General features: G+C 52.7%; 5 protein-coding genes across 5 annotated transcripts; 3 read left to right on the plus strand and 2 right to left on the minus strand.

The window, feature by feature from the left end:
* Positions 1 to 2,907: 2,907 nt before the first annotated feature.
* Positions 2,908 to 5,810, plus strand: PG994_003440 (uncharacterized protein; the record flags this gene model as incomplete). Its single annotated transcript, XM_066854849.1, has 2 exons — positions 2,908 to 3,987; positions 4,032 to 5,810. The coding sequence occupies 2 exons, from the start codon at positions 2,908 to 2,910 to the stop codon at positions 5,808 to 5,810; spliced, it is 2,859 nt and encodes a 952-aa protein (XP_066719127.1).
* A 1,613-nt stretch (positions 5,811 to 7,423) lies between these two features.
* On the minus strand, positions 7,424 to 9,207 carry PG994_003441 (Protein FMP25- mitochondrial; the record flags this gene model as incomplete). Its single annotated transcript, XM_066854850.1, has 2 exons — positions 7,424 to 8,677; positions 8,716 to 9,207. 2 exons carry the CDS (start codon positions 9,205 to 9,207, stop codon positions 7,424 to 7,426), a joined length of 1,746 nt encoding a protein of 581 aa, XP_066719128.1.
* A 638-nt stretch (positions 9,208 to 9,845) lies between these two features.
* PG994_003442 (uncharacterized protein) lies at positions 9,846 to 12,340 on the plus strand (the record flags this gene model as incomplete). Its single annotated transcript, XM_066854851.1, has 4 exons — positions 9,846 to 9,959; positions 10,021 to 10,659; positions 10,712 to 11,650; positions 11,711 to 12,340. The coding sequence occupies 4 exons, from the start codon at positions 9,846 to 9,848 to the stop codon at positions 12,338 to 12,340; spliced, it is 2,322 nt and encodes a 773-aa protein (XP_066719129.1).
* Positions 12,341 to 12,873: 533 nt separating this feature from the next.
* Positions 12,874 to 16,022, minus strand: PG994_003443 (uncharacterized protein; the record flags this gene model as incomplete). The annotated part of the gene is made up of 2 exons (XM_066854852.1): positions 12,874 to 15,692; positions 15,746 to 16,022. The coding sequence occupies 2 exons, from the start codon at positions 16,020 to 16,022 to the stop codon at positions 12,874 to 12,876; spliced, it is 3,096 nt and encodes a 1,031-aa protein (XP_066719130.1).
* A 419-nt stretch (positions 16,023 to 16,441) lies between these two features.
* PG994_003444 (uncharacterized protein) lies at positions 16,442 to 18,609 on the plus strand (the record flags this gene model as incomplete). The annotated part of the gene is made up of 6 exons (XM_066854853.1): positions 16,442 to 16,861; positions 17,095 to 17,579; positions 17,662 to 17,709; positions 17,764 to 18,123; positions 18,302 to 18,417; positions 18,584 to 18,609. Coding segments are annotated over 6 exons (1,455 nt in total), but the record flags the coding sequence as incomplete, so codon positions are not given.
* Positions 18,610 to 18,999: the final 390 nt, after the last annotated feature.

Consider the following 18,999-nt stretch of genomic DNA (forward strand, 5'->3'; position numbering starts at 1 on the left):
ATGATCACCCTGCAGGCAGCCCGTCTTGCCACATGGGGATTGTTAGGGGATCTGGGACCCTGGCAGCCTGGTCTTTGCCGAGGGATGCAGCTGAAGCACAGCTGGCAGCGCTGGGAGGCTGCCTGGCAGCTGCGTAGGACTCTCGATCTCCGGAGTAGACGGTGGTCGTGAGGATCGAAAGTCAAAAGGGAAGCGGACTTAAAATACCACTCTGCCTGTACCCTCCGCAACTAGCGCCTGTGGCGTCCGCTCCCGCATGTTTAACATCTTCCCAAGGCAAATCGCCCCGAACCCATCTGTGTTTCCCTCTGCTCCAACACCGGCAAAGTTGCCGAGAATAGGTTCAGCAGGTGGCTTGAAGGCGACCAATCGCAGCTGTGGCCTACTCCATCGGAACGGTCTCCCAGAGGTCTCGATTTTCATCGTTCCTGGCGGCTGCGACGCTAGTACGACGGCGACATCTGCGATGCAGAGCGTGAGCCCTCACGAAAAATGCCATTGTTGAGCTACCATGGCGATTTCATTTTTGCCACCCAACAAATGTGTGGTGCCAAGATGGCATTTTTTCATTTTTATCGTCAGTCAGGAACATGCATTTCCGCAGATCATTAGTAAGGCGCTCAGCACCGGGAAATATGCATACCGAAGGGCACACAAACATGGCGCATGGGGCCTGCGATCAAGAGGAAAGCCAAAACTTCTAGACAAGCAACACTAGAAGAACACGAGCAGGTGGCCATGCTTACCTGCCAGGTCGGTCTTCTTCTGCAGACCCCTTCTTTACAACTGCTGCCCTACACCACCCAGCAGAGGGGTCTCTTGAGGAGACAGTAGGGCTTGCCCGTAGGTAAAGTAGGGGTCTGGCAAGATAGATCGATCGATTCAATGCTACGAGCAGATTATTACGGCAGATTATTATTGGTCTGCCATGCACCGTCGTGCTTGTGACAGAGATTTCTCTTGTGATCGCAAACAAATGGCAGTGTTTCATTCCTTACGTTGGATGCGCCGTGCGGATCGCGGCTGGACAGAGGATCGAAGGGTCTCACCTCTTTGGCTTTGCTTGGCAAAGATCCCAAGTGCTCCCTGAATCTTGATGCAGACGGAAGACAGACTCTTCTGGCCAACCACACGCCACAGCCGGCGGACAGTGGGCTGCCACTGACGGATGAACCCAGGGACAACCACCCTTTATTCAGACCCCCAAGCCTAGGCCCGCCTGTCCGCCTATCGAAGTGGCCAGACCGAAACTAAAGTGTGCAAGTTGCATGACAGCTCGAGTTACATGCTTAGCAGCATTCCGCAGGATCGAGCATTGTGCGTGTACATCTGTCCATTAACAGAGAACAGTATTGCGTCTTGTGGTAGGTATCAATTGATTCCTGCCTCGAGAGATTTCGTGATCCCTCTCAGTTGAGCTACAGAGCTGAGTGAGTGGGTGGTGGGCGGCACGGCGGCAGGTGGCACATGGTCCATTCGGGTGCCGGGTGCCATTGATTAATGAGCCCATTGCCCACTCTCCCACTCTTTCATTGTAGCCTCGCGACACGAGACAGGTTGAAAATGAAGAAAGGCTAACGGAACGGAGTTTTTCAGGGAAGGATTAATGGGGGCCCTGGACGCCAAAAAGAGCTGAAAACTAGGGCCACACCACTACCATGAGTGGGTGCGTGTCGTCAGAGGGACCACAGCAGGTACTTGGACTTGGCTGCCACGCCCATTTTGCCCACCGATCATCGTGATCGCTGTACCTTGGACTTGTGTTGGTCCTCGGTTTCCCTCAACTTTGTACAGCTTCTCTCAGGTTCTCCTGCACGTCCGTTTGCCCCATCCCTGCCAGCCAGCAAAGACTGGAGTCGCTCAGGCCATTTCGCCGGGCTGATTGGTGCAGAGGCGTAATAAAGTCACCCCACACGCCCTTGAAAGCTCTGGCCCACAGGTACCTTTCTTGGGAGCAGACCCTGAATCAGCAGTGATGGGAAGCGAGATCCTCGATCTCCAAGTTTTCTCCACCAGCCTCGAGATCGGGCACCGTGTATGAGCAATCTACAGAATTCACAGCTGCAGAGGGCAAATGCGACAGAACAGCACCATGGCGCGACACTCAGTTTCCTGCCTGCCATTGCAGTCCTACCCTGGGTTAATAATGGTGGAATTGACTCTCCAGGAAATCCATCAATCTCGATGGCATCTCCCGATGCTGCTGCTATCGTCATCCCCAAACATATGATGCTTTTGCTCTTTTCTATCACCTACACCTTACTCCTCCCATAACCAGCCTTGTGGCTTTCGTCAACAACAGAACTCCATACCCGACACCACCACAAGATCGGGATTTCTCACCACCAGATTGCTATCATCCACGCAGTTATATCCACACACGGTAAACCCGAGATATTTGTTGAACATTGGATTTTGGTTGGACGTTGCACTCCACCCGCTATATCCGTCTTCTGGGATTATCTTCATACAGACGATAATTCCTGACTGACCCGATCAGAGCTCCCTTTGGGAGCCTCCGAAACTGATCGCAAGCTAGTTTGTTAAAAGAAGAGTCAAGTATGTGTCACGTAGTATTTCCTTTACTGTTGTTGGTTTATAGACGAACAGGTCCATCAGTATTGGCCTGTCTTCCATTTTCCTTTATACATCAAGTTTATCTTGACCGTCATTGTCGATTCCAGACAACCCAGCAACTACTGTCTGCCAAGTCTCCACTGCCAGGCCAGTAACGCTGCTGAATCTCCTTTACACGCTCTGTTGTTATTGCAATCTATTTCTTTTTTTTTCTTTACAGTAACTAACTTGTAATCCGGCCCTCAGGCTCTTCTGCTATACATCGTTCGCAACGACGCCCGCTAAAGTAGCGGGCTGACCTCACAATTTCAGACCTCACAGATCGCACACATGAAATCATGGCCGACCCGAAAAATATATCAGCGGGCTCCCAACCTCCGCCGTAACTTACAACAACCCGAGGAGGACGTCTCCGGAGAACTCAATCACACTAAAGCATCATCGCATGGCGCGGGAGGCTTCGAAGCGCCCTCGCCACCCGGCAACGACGCCGATGCACCACCACGCAAGTCCCCGAGGCGGTATCCTTCGAACGAATCCCACCAAACCGGAACTAGCGACCCGACGCGATGGTTTGACCAGTCGAACACGAACCCGGCCGCCGCATTTGACTCGTCCATGGACGTCGACCCGCCATTCTTCCAGCGTGAATCGGATGAATCGAACGAAGAGGGCATAAAGTACCCGATCCCGTCTCAGAGTCCGGCCTACAGATTCGTGCAAAACCGCAATCTCGCGAACTCCATACGGCCTGGTCTCACCCACCACAGCAGCAGCGCAGATGACTATCGAAGCGTGATTGACGATCTCACCATCGAGAACAGGAGACTACGGGATGAGCTGAAGCGCTACAAGCAAATGGGTCCGGATTCTTTACGGCGGGAAAAGCTGTTCGAGGTCAAGGTGCATGGTCTACCAAGCCGCAGGAAGAGAGAGCTTGAAGCTGCTTTGAGAGATTTCACCACGAGTTTGGACGGCTCTAGTGCTGGGGAGTCCTCGCGTCGCAAAGCGCAGAAGGTCAAAGGCAAAGGCCTCAATTCGTCCAAGCATGCATCTTCATCGTCAGGGTCAAATAGCCGTCCAGGAGCCGTACCGACCGACTCAGCTTACGCATCCATGTCTGCTGGACAGAGTTCGACTGCTGGCGGCATGTCGCTGCCCAGCCGCATTAGCCGACAGAGCTCGGATCAAACTGTCGAAAAATACTTACACGACGTACCCGAGGGTCTCTGGCCGCGCTCGTCCGTTGTCACAGAGAAGGAGAGGAAGAAATTGGTCGTTCGCCGCTTGGAGCAAATCTTTACCGGCAAGGGACTAGGCAACCCGTTACAGCCACTCTCGGTTCCGACCGTACCGCCGGCTATTACCGAGGGTGTCGAGATGCCTGCAGGTGAGGACAAACCTTTGGCAGTGTCAGGAGGAGCCAGCAGGGAGGCCCAAATTTTGCCACGCAGTGGAGAGAAGAGAGCCACTTACACTCACGCGGCAATGGCTCGGCCTCTAATTCCAACGACGATCAAATGGACTCGCGCGACAATGGCAGCGGTGATGGTGGGTCGCACGACGTTTCACCGCCCAGCGAGTCGACGCCAGAACAGCGTGCAACCATACCCCGCGACCTGGACCCTGACCGGCCGCAAAATGCTACGGAGAACATGGACTACATACGTCACCTGGGCCTGCCCGCACCCCAAAAGAAGCAATATTCCGCAAAGGATGTTGCGCCGGATGCGGAAGGATGGGTGTATCTCAATTTACTATGCAACTTGGCGCAGCTTCACATCTTCAATGTCACGCCGGATTTCATTCGCAGTGCCGTGTCGGAGAGGAGCGAAAAGTTTCAGCTCTCACCCGACGGCCGCAAAATCCGGTGGAGAGGGGGAGATTTCGGGACCAAGTTCAGCAGCGAGAGCAGCGGCGAATACTCGCAGCGTGGAAACTCGAGCGACGATACAGATGTGGATGGGTCAAATGGCCAGGACCAGCGCAAGAAGTTGAAGACCCAGACGACAACAGCCGGAAATGACGTCATAACGTCGGAACCCTCCAAGTTTGGACCCCAACTTTCCAACTCATCAAATGACAGTTTTCACTACAAACCACTGTTTGTGCACCAGCAAAGCTCGTCTTCGGAGGAGCAGCCGTCATTGGTGGGCGACGACAGCGAGTCGTCGTACGACCGACCCGAGCAGAGTCGCTTGGGCATCACTGCCAAATGGAACCATAGCGGTGTCTCTGGTCTTACTCAGCGAAAGCGACGCCGTGACGGTGCAATCATCTACTACACGGGCGCACCCTTCTGCACTGACCTGTCGGGGGATTTTGGCGAGACCTCTCCCTACTCCTCCGACTCGTCGCTAGAAGTTTCCACGTCGCCGCGGGTCGATATCATTGGTCCAGGCTTTAAGCGGACCCCTTCCGGATCGTCGATCCCTTTCAAGCCGCTTAGCAGCCTCGTGTCGCACCACGCTATGATGGATCTCGATTTCGTACCTCCAGGCCTCACGGCTGACGAGGATGACGAGCCAGAGGAGGACATACAAGCTTACTTCCCTTGGTCCGACTCAACCCAGTCCGCACGCCTCGTCAACTTTGAGGCTAGCGGGCTGGGTGGCATCACTCCTGACGACCACTTCGTCGTTGTCGTGGAAACACAGCGACCCAAAAAGCTTCAGGAATCTAGGAGCGTCAGCCAATCACAGCACAAGAGCGATGATTCAATTGAGACAGAAGACACCGCCGATTCGGTTGTTGCACGACTTGCAACCATGAGCACTAGGTCCCCATTAATGCAGCCAGAGGCGGTGAAACAGAAGGCTTCGAAGCTGGGTATCAAGTACGTGGCCGGCAACCTGCGCCGACTGCCGCCGGTTCCGCTCCCGCCGCCGACTTTCTTCTTTGGGTCTTCGGAGGACTCTATTTCCGATTCGGAGTGGGAGAGCGTGTCAGAAATGGGAGGCGTGGCGCCTAGCAGCCGCCGCCCTTATGTTCTATCTCGTGCTCGCAAGTCCACCAACGACGGCGCCATCGCGAGCGAGGATGACGAGAGTGAGCAATCGGACGACGAGGCCGGGTTCGGCGAGACGGGCGATTCGTCGCCGGATCAGGTGGATGAGCCTCCTGTCGTGCAGCGCGGCCGCTCGTCGGACCTGTCCAAGTTGACGACAGGCAGCTCGGTCGTAACCGCGGGCGGTGCCGTTAGTCACGGCTACAGCAGCGCGGACGAGGCTTGAGCAACCAACAACGAAGTTGTACCTACGAGCAGCCACGTTGCTTCTATACTCTTTTACGATTTGAACTTTGAATAATTTGGTTTTGGGCGTTTGTTTGGAAGCGGTCAGCGAATGATGATGATATCCCCCCCCCCCCCTCATGCCGTGAATCAGCGTCTTTGCATCAGCTACAGTACTTTGTTTTTACGAAAAGGTCGGCATGAGGAACACATTTTCTCATTCACATGAGAAACCAGATGGTTTTATCACATTTGCATAGGGCGGCGTTGGAACGGAACGAGCTGGCATTGCTGTTGTATTATCTTGCAAGGGGGTGCAAAACCCTGGCAATGCATTTAAAATACTAGTTTTAAGTATGATACCTTTCCCATTTATTATGCGACGGGGGATGCGAGAGATGTTGGATATTCCAGTGGTATGGATGATGAATATCCAGAAGGATGAATATCAAATCTCATCATGACACCTACCAAATAAGTCTTCGCCTTTTGGGGCAATCGTGATCGTGAACATGTGACGCCATAACCCATATTTCTCGAGACATTTCACTTCGGCTCCGGCAATCTTTTCCCCTTCCCCAGTCGATCGATCACCAATAACCCAATGTTGCTTACATTGCAAATCAACCATTGAATCGACGTATGGAGTATCATCCAACACACTCATGCACAAGCACGTGGTAGTTTAGCACTAGTATGACTCGCGCAGTCACCCTGAAAAAAGATCAGACATTCGATTCCGTCCCATAGCATTGATTTGAGCCGTTCCATAGGATTCATGCGGTCGTATGTTTCTTCTGGTTCATCGGACGGACCCTGAGCTTGACCGATCCCCATTCTTTTGCCCGATGTTGACCACCTCGATGACCGGTGTGACCGTGTAACGATGAACGTATCCATTCCACAGTAATGGATGGGACCGGATGTGGTTGGGACGCTCTCGCTCCGTAAAAAGTTGAGGGAGGACAACACATTGCTCAGCGACGGCAATTGGGGAGGAAGAAGAGGAGGAGGAACCGGGAGATGTCGGGTTTTTTGATTCCCCTGAAAGTCAGAAGCCAAGTGTCTACACCCGCCCCCCTGAAAATTTGTTAAACACCGGCGACAACAACTATTGACTATAACTGGATGTGACAAATGCTGAGTTTACTAACAAATGGTAAGGTATCTGCAGGGACCACAGATTAACAAATTTTCAGGGGTCCATTCTATTGTAGTCTATGATGGACAATATCTGGATCATCCTTTCTGGCTTCCCACTATTCGCGCAACTCATTTATGATTGCATGTTTCTGTTGGGATTGGGTCAAGGCAATAATGACATTTTCGCGTAAAGAGACAAGCCATAGCTGGTCTGCAGTCGGAAACGTATTATGAGTCGCGAAGTGAGTGGTATATTAATTACAGTCCGTACATACATATAGCTCAGCCAGAATACCATGCTCCCTAGTGGGTGTGTTAGGTATACATCAACAAAACGCCGTACTGCGAACCTCCTTTTCATACATGAGCCCATTTTCTGGCCTCTTTAACATTTTACAAACCATTGCTACACATTCCCTAGGTTAACATAATCAAGTCAGTAGTTGGGGGCGGAAGTCTAAATGCCCGAGTTCAAGTCCCGGAGTACACCGCAGTAACGAAGCGTCCGCACTCCACCCTCTGCTCCAAGCTGACCTTTCGGCCCTTGCCATCGGGTCCAAGTCTGGCTGTGGTCCGCGGCGTGATCTGCAGCCTGTGCTCCTCGCCCTTGCGGCCCTTCAACTCATCGCCCAGACCGCCGTCCAGGGGCCCGATATACATGGGGCTGTTGACGTTGTTGCGCTTGCCCGTGCCCAGCTGGTAGTGCTCATTACCGCCCCAGAAGAGTACATCGGCGCCCCAGTTGATATCGTTCTCCGAGGAGGTCGTGGTAGTGGCAGCACCTACAGAGGTCTCGTTGGCCATGACGGCGGCGGCATGCGTCGCACCGACGGACAGGCGCGCGAGTCGGATAGGTACGATCGACTTGGTATGCTCATCCCATTCGTACAAGCCCGACAGCGGCTTGATCTTGGTAGGGCCCAGGGTGACATGGGTCCACCGGCCGTTGCCCAGACTGCCGTAGATACCAGCGCCGGCGGCCCAGGTGTCGGCAGTGACACGGCCCAGATCGCGTGTAGGCGCTAGCGCAGCGGATTGGTCCGACTGGCCCGATTGGCTTGCAACTTTAGTGGCCTCGACGGTAAAGAAAGAGTTGGCGCCACCCGCGGCAATCGAAGTGACACGGGGAACTTGGGAAGTGCCGCCGTAGATCTTGCTGAAAGGTAACGGGATGGGCCCATCAACATAGGGGATCTCACGCTCGGCTTCAAATCCAAGCTGACCGGAGGTGTTGTCGCCAAAAACAAAGACACGACCGGCTTTTTCCAGAGCCAACGAGTGATGATCACCTGCAGCGACTTGAGTGATTTGGAACCCCTTTAGAGTCGTGATTTCATGCGGGGCGTCGTAAGGGCCTTGAGGCCGAGTTGTCCAGGTCAGTCCAGGAATGCCAAGTTGTCCTTTCGAGGGGTAATCCGAAGTACTCGAAGCAGCAGCAAAGACACGACCCTTGTTGGTAAGAAACAGGGCATGCTCGAGACCGGAGGCAATATCAACAACACTTTCACCCCAGCCTAACGAAGGAATTTCAATCTTTCGGTAGGAAGCGCTGGATGGTGATGACCAAAAGCTTGTCCATGAAGAAGACTCGGTTTTGGCGGTTGACGCTTGATCAGACCCGGAAACAGGTATCGAATAAATTGTACCGTTCTTTCCGAGGGCTAAGATGCGATCGCGGGAGATGGCCAGCTTGGCCAAATCCTTTCCCTTCAGTGTTGGCTTCGGCTGGGGGTCCTCCTTCGAAAAGCCGTTCCCCATTGGACCAAGTCACCCTTCTCGGTGATGGCTGCACCAAATTCGCGATCCAATTTGATGTCTCGCAGTAGCTGACCGTCGAAGTACTTAATCCGCCTAGGGGTCTTTATCGAGCTCTCGGTCGAGTCGGGCGCGGCAACGCGGCCCTCGTTAGAACCCCAAGCATATACACCGGGGTCTTCCCAGCTCTTCTTTACTTGAAGATGCTGACTGCTGATCAGATCTCGGTTGTCCTCTTTGGATTCGGGCAGTGGTCGGGCTTTCTCGTATTCGATCACGGCCTGTGCAGGCTTCGCGGGCTCCTTTTGGGCGGACGGCCAAAATGCGACAAAAGCTCCGGCACCCAGCAAAGCTGCGGCCATTCCTCCGAAGAACTTGCCGGAACCACCGCCTTCTTTTTTGCCTCCACCTTGGGAGCTCGCGTATCGAAGGGATTGTAACCTCACTGTGGTGGTGGTTACTGGCCTGAGAGTGCGGCAGGTGAGGGGCGTTCCCCGCATGGCTACCTTAAATGCACTCATGGTGATCGAGGTGTAATAATGGTTTGGTTGGAAAGCTGGTGTTCAGATACTGACAGCAATTGAGAGAGTGCAGGGCTGAAAGTTTGGATCAGCTCCTCCGCATTCTGGAAGGCTGGTCATACACATACACAGCTAAGTGGTGTCGATAATGTGGCAGCGCTGTACGAATCTGGATTGAGGGCTGCAGTTGTAGTTTGGAATGGTGAGGTCATGTAATCTTGAGATCATGCGCAAAGCTTTCTGATCCCTTCAGTCGCAAGCTCAAGCTCTCAAGCTCCAGTGGGTTAGCAGTTTCTTCCCCCACTTGATCTTTCGCTTCTGCAGGGTCTGCCCCAGACCAGATTGGTAATTCAATTGACGGCCTTCTAAGGGGCCTGCGGGCTGCCTAGCTTTCAGTGGAGTCCCAGCGGTACTTGGCCTGTAAATTCAACCTCCAAACCGCGGCTGGCGGCCAAAGTCAATCTCCGGGTGGGGGCCGTTTAGAGCGAGGTAAGGCGGCCAATAATCGCCAGCACCCAGTGATTCAAGTCCAAGGTGGCATCATCCTGGGATGCGGCATCTCTCCCTTTACAGCACTCCTCTCTTGTTTACGCACTCGAACCCCCAGATCCCAGATCATGTACGAGGACTCATGGTACAGCTTTGTACCAGAAGTTCCTCAAAAGAAAGCCCCTTCTACAAGTCAAGGTTCGAGTCACAGGAGAAGAGAATCCCTCCTGCAGCAGCCAAATGTTTGTTCTGCCCCTCATGCCCAAACACGCTGTCGCCTGCCCCTATTAACTTGGTCTCCAGGGCGCCAATTCCAACGAGCCCATTGAACCCTTAGGGGACCTTATCGAAGAAGCTGGCCCATCCAACGATCCTCCCGAGCCTACTCTAACCAGGAGGGCCAAGTCCTACTCCGACTTCTACCATGTTGTCCGCGCCCAACTGTCCAAAGATGCCGCCAAAAAGCGACGCAGAAAGAGGAAGGACAGAAGCTTGGAGGCATTGATGGTCGAGAAACCCGAGGATGACCTACCGAGTCGCGCCACACCGCCGGACGTCTCACCCACCGATCAATTGCTGGAAGCCAGCCAGCAAGAATTCTCCGTCTACCGTGACCAGCTCGCTATGACCGAGCGGCACCTCGACACCCTCATCGACGACACCAACGGCGCGCTTAGGCTCTTGGAGACACTGGCCTCTTCGTTCCATGCCGTTGAAACCCAGACGTCTTCGTTCCAGGCCCAGTGCGACGACCTGCTGTCGGAAGAGCGCCGGCTTCAGAAGCTGGCCGACGAGGTTGGAACCGATCTGCACTACTATGCCTACCTCGACGGGGTAACGCGGCGCCTGAACGCTCCAGGCGCAAGTCGCCTAGTAGATCACCAAAACTTCGCCGAGATCCTCACCAATACAGATGCCTGCATTACCTTCATGGCACAGCATGTAGGTCCAGCCAAATCCCCCACGATCGGTCATTATGCTCACAAGTTTACAGCCTACATACCGCGATGCCGAATCGTATCTTGCGCGTTACCAGTCTTCGCTCACCAAAGCTCTTCATCTACTTGAGTCCGGTTTCACGAACTATCTGGAGAGGATCTCGTCCGAAATATCGAAGCAGATAGCGTCTACGCAGTCGGAAGCGGCACGCCATGCCTTGGCTTACGGCCGTTTCGAGGAACTTGTCTTGGAGGCCGACGGGTTGATATCCAATGTCCAGAAGGTGATCTGCAGTTGCTATGATCAATTCGGATACCCCATCGCTGGGCAGAACTTTGATTACTACTCTAACACAGCCGTCAATATTTTCGCTTCTTACTCGGACGTCAGAGATCGCGATCTGAAACCTGTTACTCAGCACGACTTAGAGGCTTTCAGGAAGGAGGTCAAGGAAATCAATGTCGAAACAGCGTCGCGCAACTTCATCAAGCAATGCTACGAGCGTTCATTCGACGAGACTTCCTTGTTTACCAAGGTTTTCTCGGTTGAGCCCCAATTCAGCACAGATACCAGATCCGCGTACGCTGCGCTGAAAGCACACCAAAAGGCTCTTGTCAATGCGGCTAACGTTTCTCCCATTGCCACTACTATTCAATCAGCGCTGCATTCTGCTGAGCTGCCGACAATTTGCAACCTCCTGGGCTGGATCACAAATGAGTACCTGCTCCTGGAATACGATGAAGAGGAGTCGCGATATGTGATTCACTACCAGGAGCTGACGGCCCGACTGTTGATGGAGCATCTATGGCCTTTCACTGATACAGCGTTCGAGAACGAGATTACAAAGTCCATTTCTAAGCATGTTGTGGCCCCTGAAAGCCTCAAGATCACTCCCGTGGTCAACGGAGTCGTCACATCGAACGCGCATCCGATCGCGAAACGGGCGCTGGAGCTGTTGAGCATGTACGACCAAGCCATGCCCAAGGAACGAAGCGTAAGTACATTGGCTTTTTTCACCTATTCCCTGCATTACATAAACTGACAAATCGCACAGCAAAAGTCTAGCCCCGTAATCTTCCGTATAGTCCATGAAACTATCCTGGCGCTGCAACGAGCGGAGACTCGCCTGAAGGCGAACAAAACACCCAACCCTGACCCCGATCCGGACCTGTTCATGATCAAGAACCTGCTCATCCTCAAGAACGAGCTGGTGTCCCTGGAGATCGGCGACATCCGCTCGCAGGCGGACGCGATGCAGCACTTTGGCCAGATCTGGGACACACTCAGCCCACAGAATTGGATGGGGCTCTTCCGCGGCATCCTCGGCGGCACCTTGTCTCTGGGCGGCTGGCTCACGCCGGCGGCGAAACCAGCGGCTGCTGTCGCTCCCACCAACGGCGGCAACCAGAACCAAGTCCAAGACGCGAGCGAGAAGCTCGACGAGCTCCTGCGCCAGAGCATCTACGCCTTCACGCAGCGCTGGGGCGGCTTCCTCCACGCGGCCCAGAGCGGGAAGCGGAGTGCGCGGAGCCTGGGCGATGTGGAGAAGGAGCTGGACGAGAGGCTCCTGACGGCGTTTGGGGGCCAACCCGAGGTCGTGGCGAAGCTTAAGGAGGCTATTGATATCAATGCTGAGGCGCAGAAGGAGCTGGGTGGTGGCGGGGCGAAAGGGGGTGTAAGGTAGATGTGGATAGAAGGGTTAGAACAAGCCCTTACCTACGCTTAGCGAGACTCCTCATAAAAAGAGTGCTGGGGAAATGTTTGGAACTTATCTGAACTTCAAGAAAAGGGGCTCGGGACAGGCTGTTGTGTATGATCTATGTGAAACCTATGATGTTGAGATGATTGGTCCAGCCCGTCCAGCCTAATTCCCGGACACGCAAGTCATTACTTTAACGGTGGGAAGATAGTAGCATTTTTGTTGACATTTTTTTTTTTTGGAAGGAAGCTGCAAAGGAGACAGAACGTCTCGCACTCTTAAAAGCTACTGATATACCTATTCAAGGGTCCATAGTCCCTGTGTTATTCTCTGCCCCCAGGTCTTGGCTCCTCCCAAGTTTGACAGCCGTTCCACCCGCGAATCCCGTGCCGGGCAGTCGCCCAAGCCCCTTTTCAAGTTCATCATACTCGGCTTCCGCGTCTGATCCGTTATCGTACGGTTGCGCAATCTTTTCCCCTTCTTCAGCTCGGCATGGTTCTCAAAACCCAGAATAACCCCTAGAGATTCATTCGTGGATTAGTACTTATCAGGTTTGCCGTTGCTATGGCATATTGCTGGATTTCTTCCTTGCTCAAAACCCTCAAGACGATGACGAAGTCATCTCGCACCCTGGAACAGTTCCTCGCTTTTCTCAAGGCCTCGATACTGACTAAATTTCGGTTGATCTTTGTCCAACGGGCTCCGGGTGGAATGTTGTTAATCCCTGGGCTCTCGTCAATGACGCTCAATTGGCGAAAAGCAGCGTAAACGTTGTCGTCAGCCTCGACAGGGAGATACTCAACCCTTTCGATGTCTGCAGCCGCTCGATGGGTTGTTTCAGAGGTAGGTGAGGGCGGGGGTCTGAGGTGACCACCAATAACACCATCTGACGGTTGGTAGTAGCCCCTGTTAAAGCCCTCGCGGCTCCCTGCTCGGCTTCGTGGGCCATCGGGGTCAATATCGTCGCTTAGATTTGTGTATGCGAAGCTTCCTTCCATCGCACCGAAGCTAAGCCAGGGGTAATCACCCGAGTATGGCGATAAGAAACTAGATGCAGACTGATCCCGAGACATTGTTTCATATGAAAGATCATGAGAATCCGGGAACGGCGTTGCCTGTGACGATTCGGTCCGAATCCCTCCAGCTTCATATAGTTGGCTTACATCCACAGTATAGTGCGTTCCTGCATCGAACTCGAACGGATAATTTCGCCCTGCCAACTCATATGAGGTATAAGCCTCGGGATAACCCACGGTATTGACATTCGAGGTCGTAAAAAGCTCGGTCGAGCTAGAGCCATTGTCGATCGTGGATGTGTCCGCTCCAAAATTGATGATGGAACCCAACGGCTCGAGCTCTGTCGGAGTAGCAACTTTCACATCAAGATTACTGTAATCCTCTGTCTCGAAACCGAGGCTGCCTCGGCGCCTGACACAACCACCAGGGCCCTCACTATGGCGTGCCAGACTATCGCTACGTGCAAACTTGCGGTCGCAGTTGGGACACACGAGTGGCTTCTCACCCGTGTGCAGCTTACCGTGACGCTTTAGATCGTGTAAACGCCGAAATCGCATCTGACAAGCTGGACAAACAAAAGGCTTCTCTTGGCTATGCGTTAACAAGTGGCTCTTAAGGTTATGGTAACGGGTAAACTCGGTTTCGCAATAGGGGCACTTGTGCTTCTTCGACTTTGGCGATTTGAGAGCGCCTGACTGATTGGCCGTCATAGGCGTGCTCATCAACTTAGGTGCAGAAGACGACTGCTCACCAGTTGGTGCCTCATCGTCGGCTTGATGATCTCCCAACTCCCGGCGGAAGAGTCCTAAGAGATTCGAATCATAGGCTCCATGATAAGCTAAGGCAGCATCCAATACACTACCCCAGGTCTCACCCCTGAGATGAATATCCGCACCATCATCGATCAACCGTTTGACCTCCTTAAAATCGCCGCGTGCCGCAGCAATGTGTAGAGGAGGATCAGGAATCCATTCTTCATCTGACTCTCGTTCGTCTTCAAAGGGCGATGATTCAAGTTGATTGATTGTTGCGTGGCTCAGATTGGCTCCCTCGCTCGTATTATCGTTGAGGTCTCCGTCTCTGTGTCTTGGGAGTGAAAACAGCGCTAGCTGCTCCAAATGCTTTGATACATGCCGACGGTATTGCTTCGGGTCAACGGTAACAGCAACATCTCCGCGGGTAGTTGAGTCCGGCGGCGGAATAGTCGACTGCATGGAATCCGCCCACTCGTCACAAAAAGGGCAGTCTCTTGCAGGTATGGCATCTACAGCACGCAAACCAGCACCGACAAATGCAGCCAACTGATCGTCTCCGACTATGAATGCGCCATGTGTCCGACTTAAGTGATCCTCATAAATCTCCTTGTTCCTGAAGAGGCCTTGTTGGCACAGAATACACGCCCATTGTTGGCGATGGCATTGCAGCTCATGATCAAGCCAAGATTGACTGTCGCCGAAGAACTTGGTGTCGCAGGTCCCTTGCCCAGTGCAGACATAGGCCTTCAAATCTTGGAAGACATGTCGCCTCCATGACGTCTCTTTTGATATTGTCTGTATATCGAAGCATATCGGACACTCGAAAACTTCGCTGCCCTGGCTCACTTCCTCCAGGGTGGGAAGGTGGAGCGTCGAGTCTGCTTTGCCCCGATGAAATGATGATCCAGAAGAAACGTATGATTTCGTGTCTTCATTCTCAGATTCGATCATTTCCACACGGCATAGTTCTGCGATGTCTGGTGTTGATGCCTTAGTTGAAGCATGTGCATGAGCTGCATATGATCCACTGTAGTTGGTGTGTATTCCAGATGCAGTCGATAGGGTAGTTGAGCGAGCATTTGCCACAGAAAGAGCGGCATGATGTTCCATCGAGTGATGTGATCTTTGGGGGACCACTGGGTCAATATCTTCACGACCGGCAATTCGACGGCTGTGATCGCGACTGTTACGCAGGAACTGGCGCCGCTTAGTGATAGCGCGCCCAAGGCGCTCGCATAGCCATTGAGCATCTGGCGTACCGAGCTTTGGATACCTTTCAGCAACATAAGCTATATCAAAGTCGTCCATAAAGGGGTTGCTGCCTTGCAGGGCTTTGGCGAAACGATCGCGAGGTGTGGCCTTTCGAATCAAGATTGTGATCTTCAATAAACTCCCTACGCTTTTTGAGAGAAGTTCAAGTAGATCTTGATCTTCGTATTTCTCGAGTTTGCTGCCGCCCACGTTGCTAAGACCCGATGACTGCACCGATGTCGGGTCCTTGTCGATGAGTTCTGGGGTCGATGGAATAAACCGGTTTTCTAGGTTTCCAGAGGCTATCTCGAATACTGGCAAGCGTTAGGATAACAAAACGGCCGACCTGTTAATGCAGGATCCTTACGGTCATCAAGAGCTTCTTGGATATCATTGAGCAAGCGTACCACTTGCTCGAGAACTCGCCTTGCCCCTTTGAGTCGCGATTCAAGAGACGCGGCTGAGTTCGGTGATTGACGAGCTCCAATGTTTCCCGCCCAAAGCTTGAACTTATCCCAGACGTCAACTACGTCTTCTGATGAAATGTTCGTGCTCCCATCGTTCGTATCAATACAGCGAATGATATCACCACAACGGCTTTCCACAGCTTCAGTCTGGGATGCCACAGACCGTGGGTTGTCCATGTCGGCAGTCTTCTATTTCAAGGATCAAAACTACCTTGGGACTAGGTTGCTGTGATGGGTCGAGAACAGATCGTACATTTCGTGTTCGGTGTGGGTTGATACATATCCAGATCTCAAATATTGTGTCCAGCAGATGATACTCTTATTGTGAGGGTGATAGATGGCCACCTGTCTTTGCCAATATTGGCAGGTTCACCTCCGGGCTGCATGATGAGCGGCAACCTCTGCCAATGAGAGAGTATTCATGGAGAACCCCTCGGTTTGGGGGCCAAAAAGAGGCTGAGCAATTGAGAAACTGGCATCTCAAATCCAGCCGCATTTTAGTCTCGAGGTTTGTCGTATCTCAACTATCACGTCCAACTTTCGACACTTGAGGGTTTTCGCGTACCGATCAGATCGACCAGAAGAACCATGTCAGGTATCGAACTGGCTGGTCTGGTGCTGGGGCCTTCCCAGTAGCCTTATGGGGGCTGGAGCAATATCGCGACGTTGCTAAACGAATGGGGTTCTGGTTCCAGATCCGGTCGGATTACCAGCAGAGCATCCAGGATCTCACATATCATCGACTGAGCTTCGAGGGGAATCTGAAGCTGTTGCTGCTCCCACTCGTCGACGACGACGCCAAATTAGAACACATGATGGTCGAGCCTGGAGGCTCAACTTGGAAGAACGTAGCGATACAGGAAGCTTTAGAGAAAAGACTCCAGAAGTCATACGCTTCGTATTTGGCTATATTGGCAGATATGGAGAGGGTTTTGGAAGAGTTGAATAAGGAACTGGCCATCGAAAATGATCATGTGCAGTCAAGAGTGGGAGGCAGGCGCGAGCACGAACACACGGTGAGTCACTCTTGTCTTCTCCCGTAAAGAACAGCTTTATTGTACCTAAGTCATACCCGTCATGTTGTTATTCAACAATATTCAACAAGAGGTCTTGTCCAACCTTGGGAGTATATCACCATGACGGGCGGATTCTTTCAATATCCTTCCCTGCGATTCCAGAACCCAGCTGTGCACTTACAAGCTAACAGCTGTATCTAGGAGAGCCATCAGCCTCTAAGGGCAGATTGTAGGCGTGCATCCAAGTTTCGCCAAATGTTTTCCAAGAAAATCGCGATTTCCAGCTCTTCCGGGCCAAGTTTAGTTTGGGAGAGGAAAAGAGGAAGGTGCTCTTTGAGAAGCTTGAGACCTATAACGACCGACTTGAAAAGCTGACGACCACCAGCGACGCGATTTCGCAACTTCAAGCAAACCGAAAAGCAACTAGATCCACTGTGTCTGCAGTGAATGGCGCGCTCCTAAAGTTTTGGAACCACGCCGATAAATTATATAGGATCATGGTGGAAACTTGGAACTGCAACCACGATCAACACTGTGCCCAGTTGATCCTGCAGCACCGGACCACAGCCGATAAAGAGTTCCGCTTGGGAATATCCTCCAGTGGACCCAAGAGCACCCAGGCCAGACTCTTGGGCTACATGCGCAGTCAAGATCAAGATGCTAGATCGCCCAGAGCCGCATCCGTTGATTCTACAAACCACAGGGCAGATAACGTCCGGTACGAACGGCTCCCTGAAGCTGTTTAGTCCTCAACATAAGACCAAGGTCCCCGCGAAGGGAGCAATGGCTTCAGCCATCAGGACGAAGAAGGCGCATGCCTCGATCAACACCGCGACAGTCCAGAATGGGTAAGTAGCAGGAATACACTGCGCGTCGATTTTCTCGCTCTGACTGCTCCTTAGGCCATCCGGCAATACGATGACGGTTACATTACCCCAGAAGGGAAAAGTAACGACTGTGGATGCCCCAAGCACATCGGTGGCTGAGGAACACATAAGAAGCCTATGCTTGACTCTTGCCAAAGCGGACGCGCCCGCTCACTGTCTTGGGTACATGGAGGATGACGATATAAGGTACTACCTCTACCCTGATGACTCCTGTGGCCCAGGAAAGTCCGAAGTGCAGCTCTCCCAGATCCTCTGCGGGGGAGGTCAAGCCGCCCTTGACGCGAAGACAGCGATATCGTTTAGCACTTACCCTCGCATCATCGTTTGTGCAGCTGAAAGACTCGCCCTGGATGCAGGCCTCACGGGGCAAGGAGTGTGTGTATTTCGCACGTAGAGAGTCAGACAACGTGTCGTTCTTAGACTCGCCGTACATAAACCACAACTTCAACCTTTCTATATCCACGACCCCAGCAGCAGGCCAGAAAACCGGGCAGGATGTCGTCTCGGGGATAGTGTGTCTTGGGATTATACTGTTGGAGCTCTGTTTCGGCAGTGCAATAGAGGACCACCCGAGCCGGACCAAATTTCCCCCAGGCGACGAACAGACCAAGTCGGCTTTTGACCTCATTGCCGCGATGCAGTGGATGACAGAGGTCAATGAAGAGGCAGGTGAGAGCTATACAGAGGCTGTGGAGTGGTGTTTACTTGGGTGTCGCACATCGCCGAGCGATGGAAGTTGGAGGAGGCTCATGATAGAGAAGGTCGTTGTTCCCCTGGAATGCGCTATCAATACTTGGAAAAAGTAACATAAGATTGATTGCTTAACCATGTATAGTACAATACACCCAACGACTATATTGACATGGAAATGTGCTGACATCTTGCTATGTATATGCAAGTTGTTAACTGCTGAAAGGCACGACATGCCGCAGTGGGGCTCGCCGTTGGAAGCTTATCTGCCCCTCCATCGTCCATCCATGCTCTTCTGTCTCGCCTACCCCTCCAACCCTCCAACAAGTTTCGGTTTCCACTCCTCCTGAAGCTGCGCCTGATGCCGTCATTTAGGCTTTGGGCAATGTCTAGCAATGGGCCCCAGCCCAGAGCAGTGATATCCATAACGCCATCTTTCGCTTACTGATTACCCTCTGACCTCTTTTCGAGTCACGATACGCTGCTCCAAGTATGCTTAGTAATATGTCTAACTAAATTCAAACGAGCTAACTGTCATCGTTCCTTCCTTGGAAGCTCTAT

This window comes from Apiospora phragmitis (genome assembly GCF_038363925.1).
Source record: "Apiospora phragmitis strain CBS 135458 chromosome Unknown utg000004l:1.0-3135199.0:1.0-3139288.0, whole genome shotgun sequence".
In the NCBI taxonomy this organism is placed as follows: domain Eukaryota; kingdom Fungi; phylum Ascomycota; class Sordariomycetes; order Amphisphaeriales; family Apiosporaceae; genus Apiospora; species Apiospora phragmitis.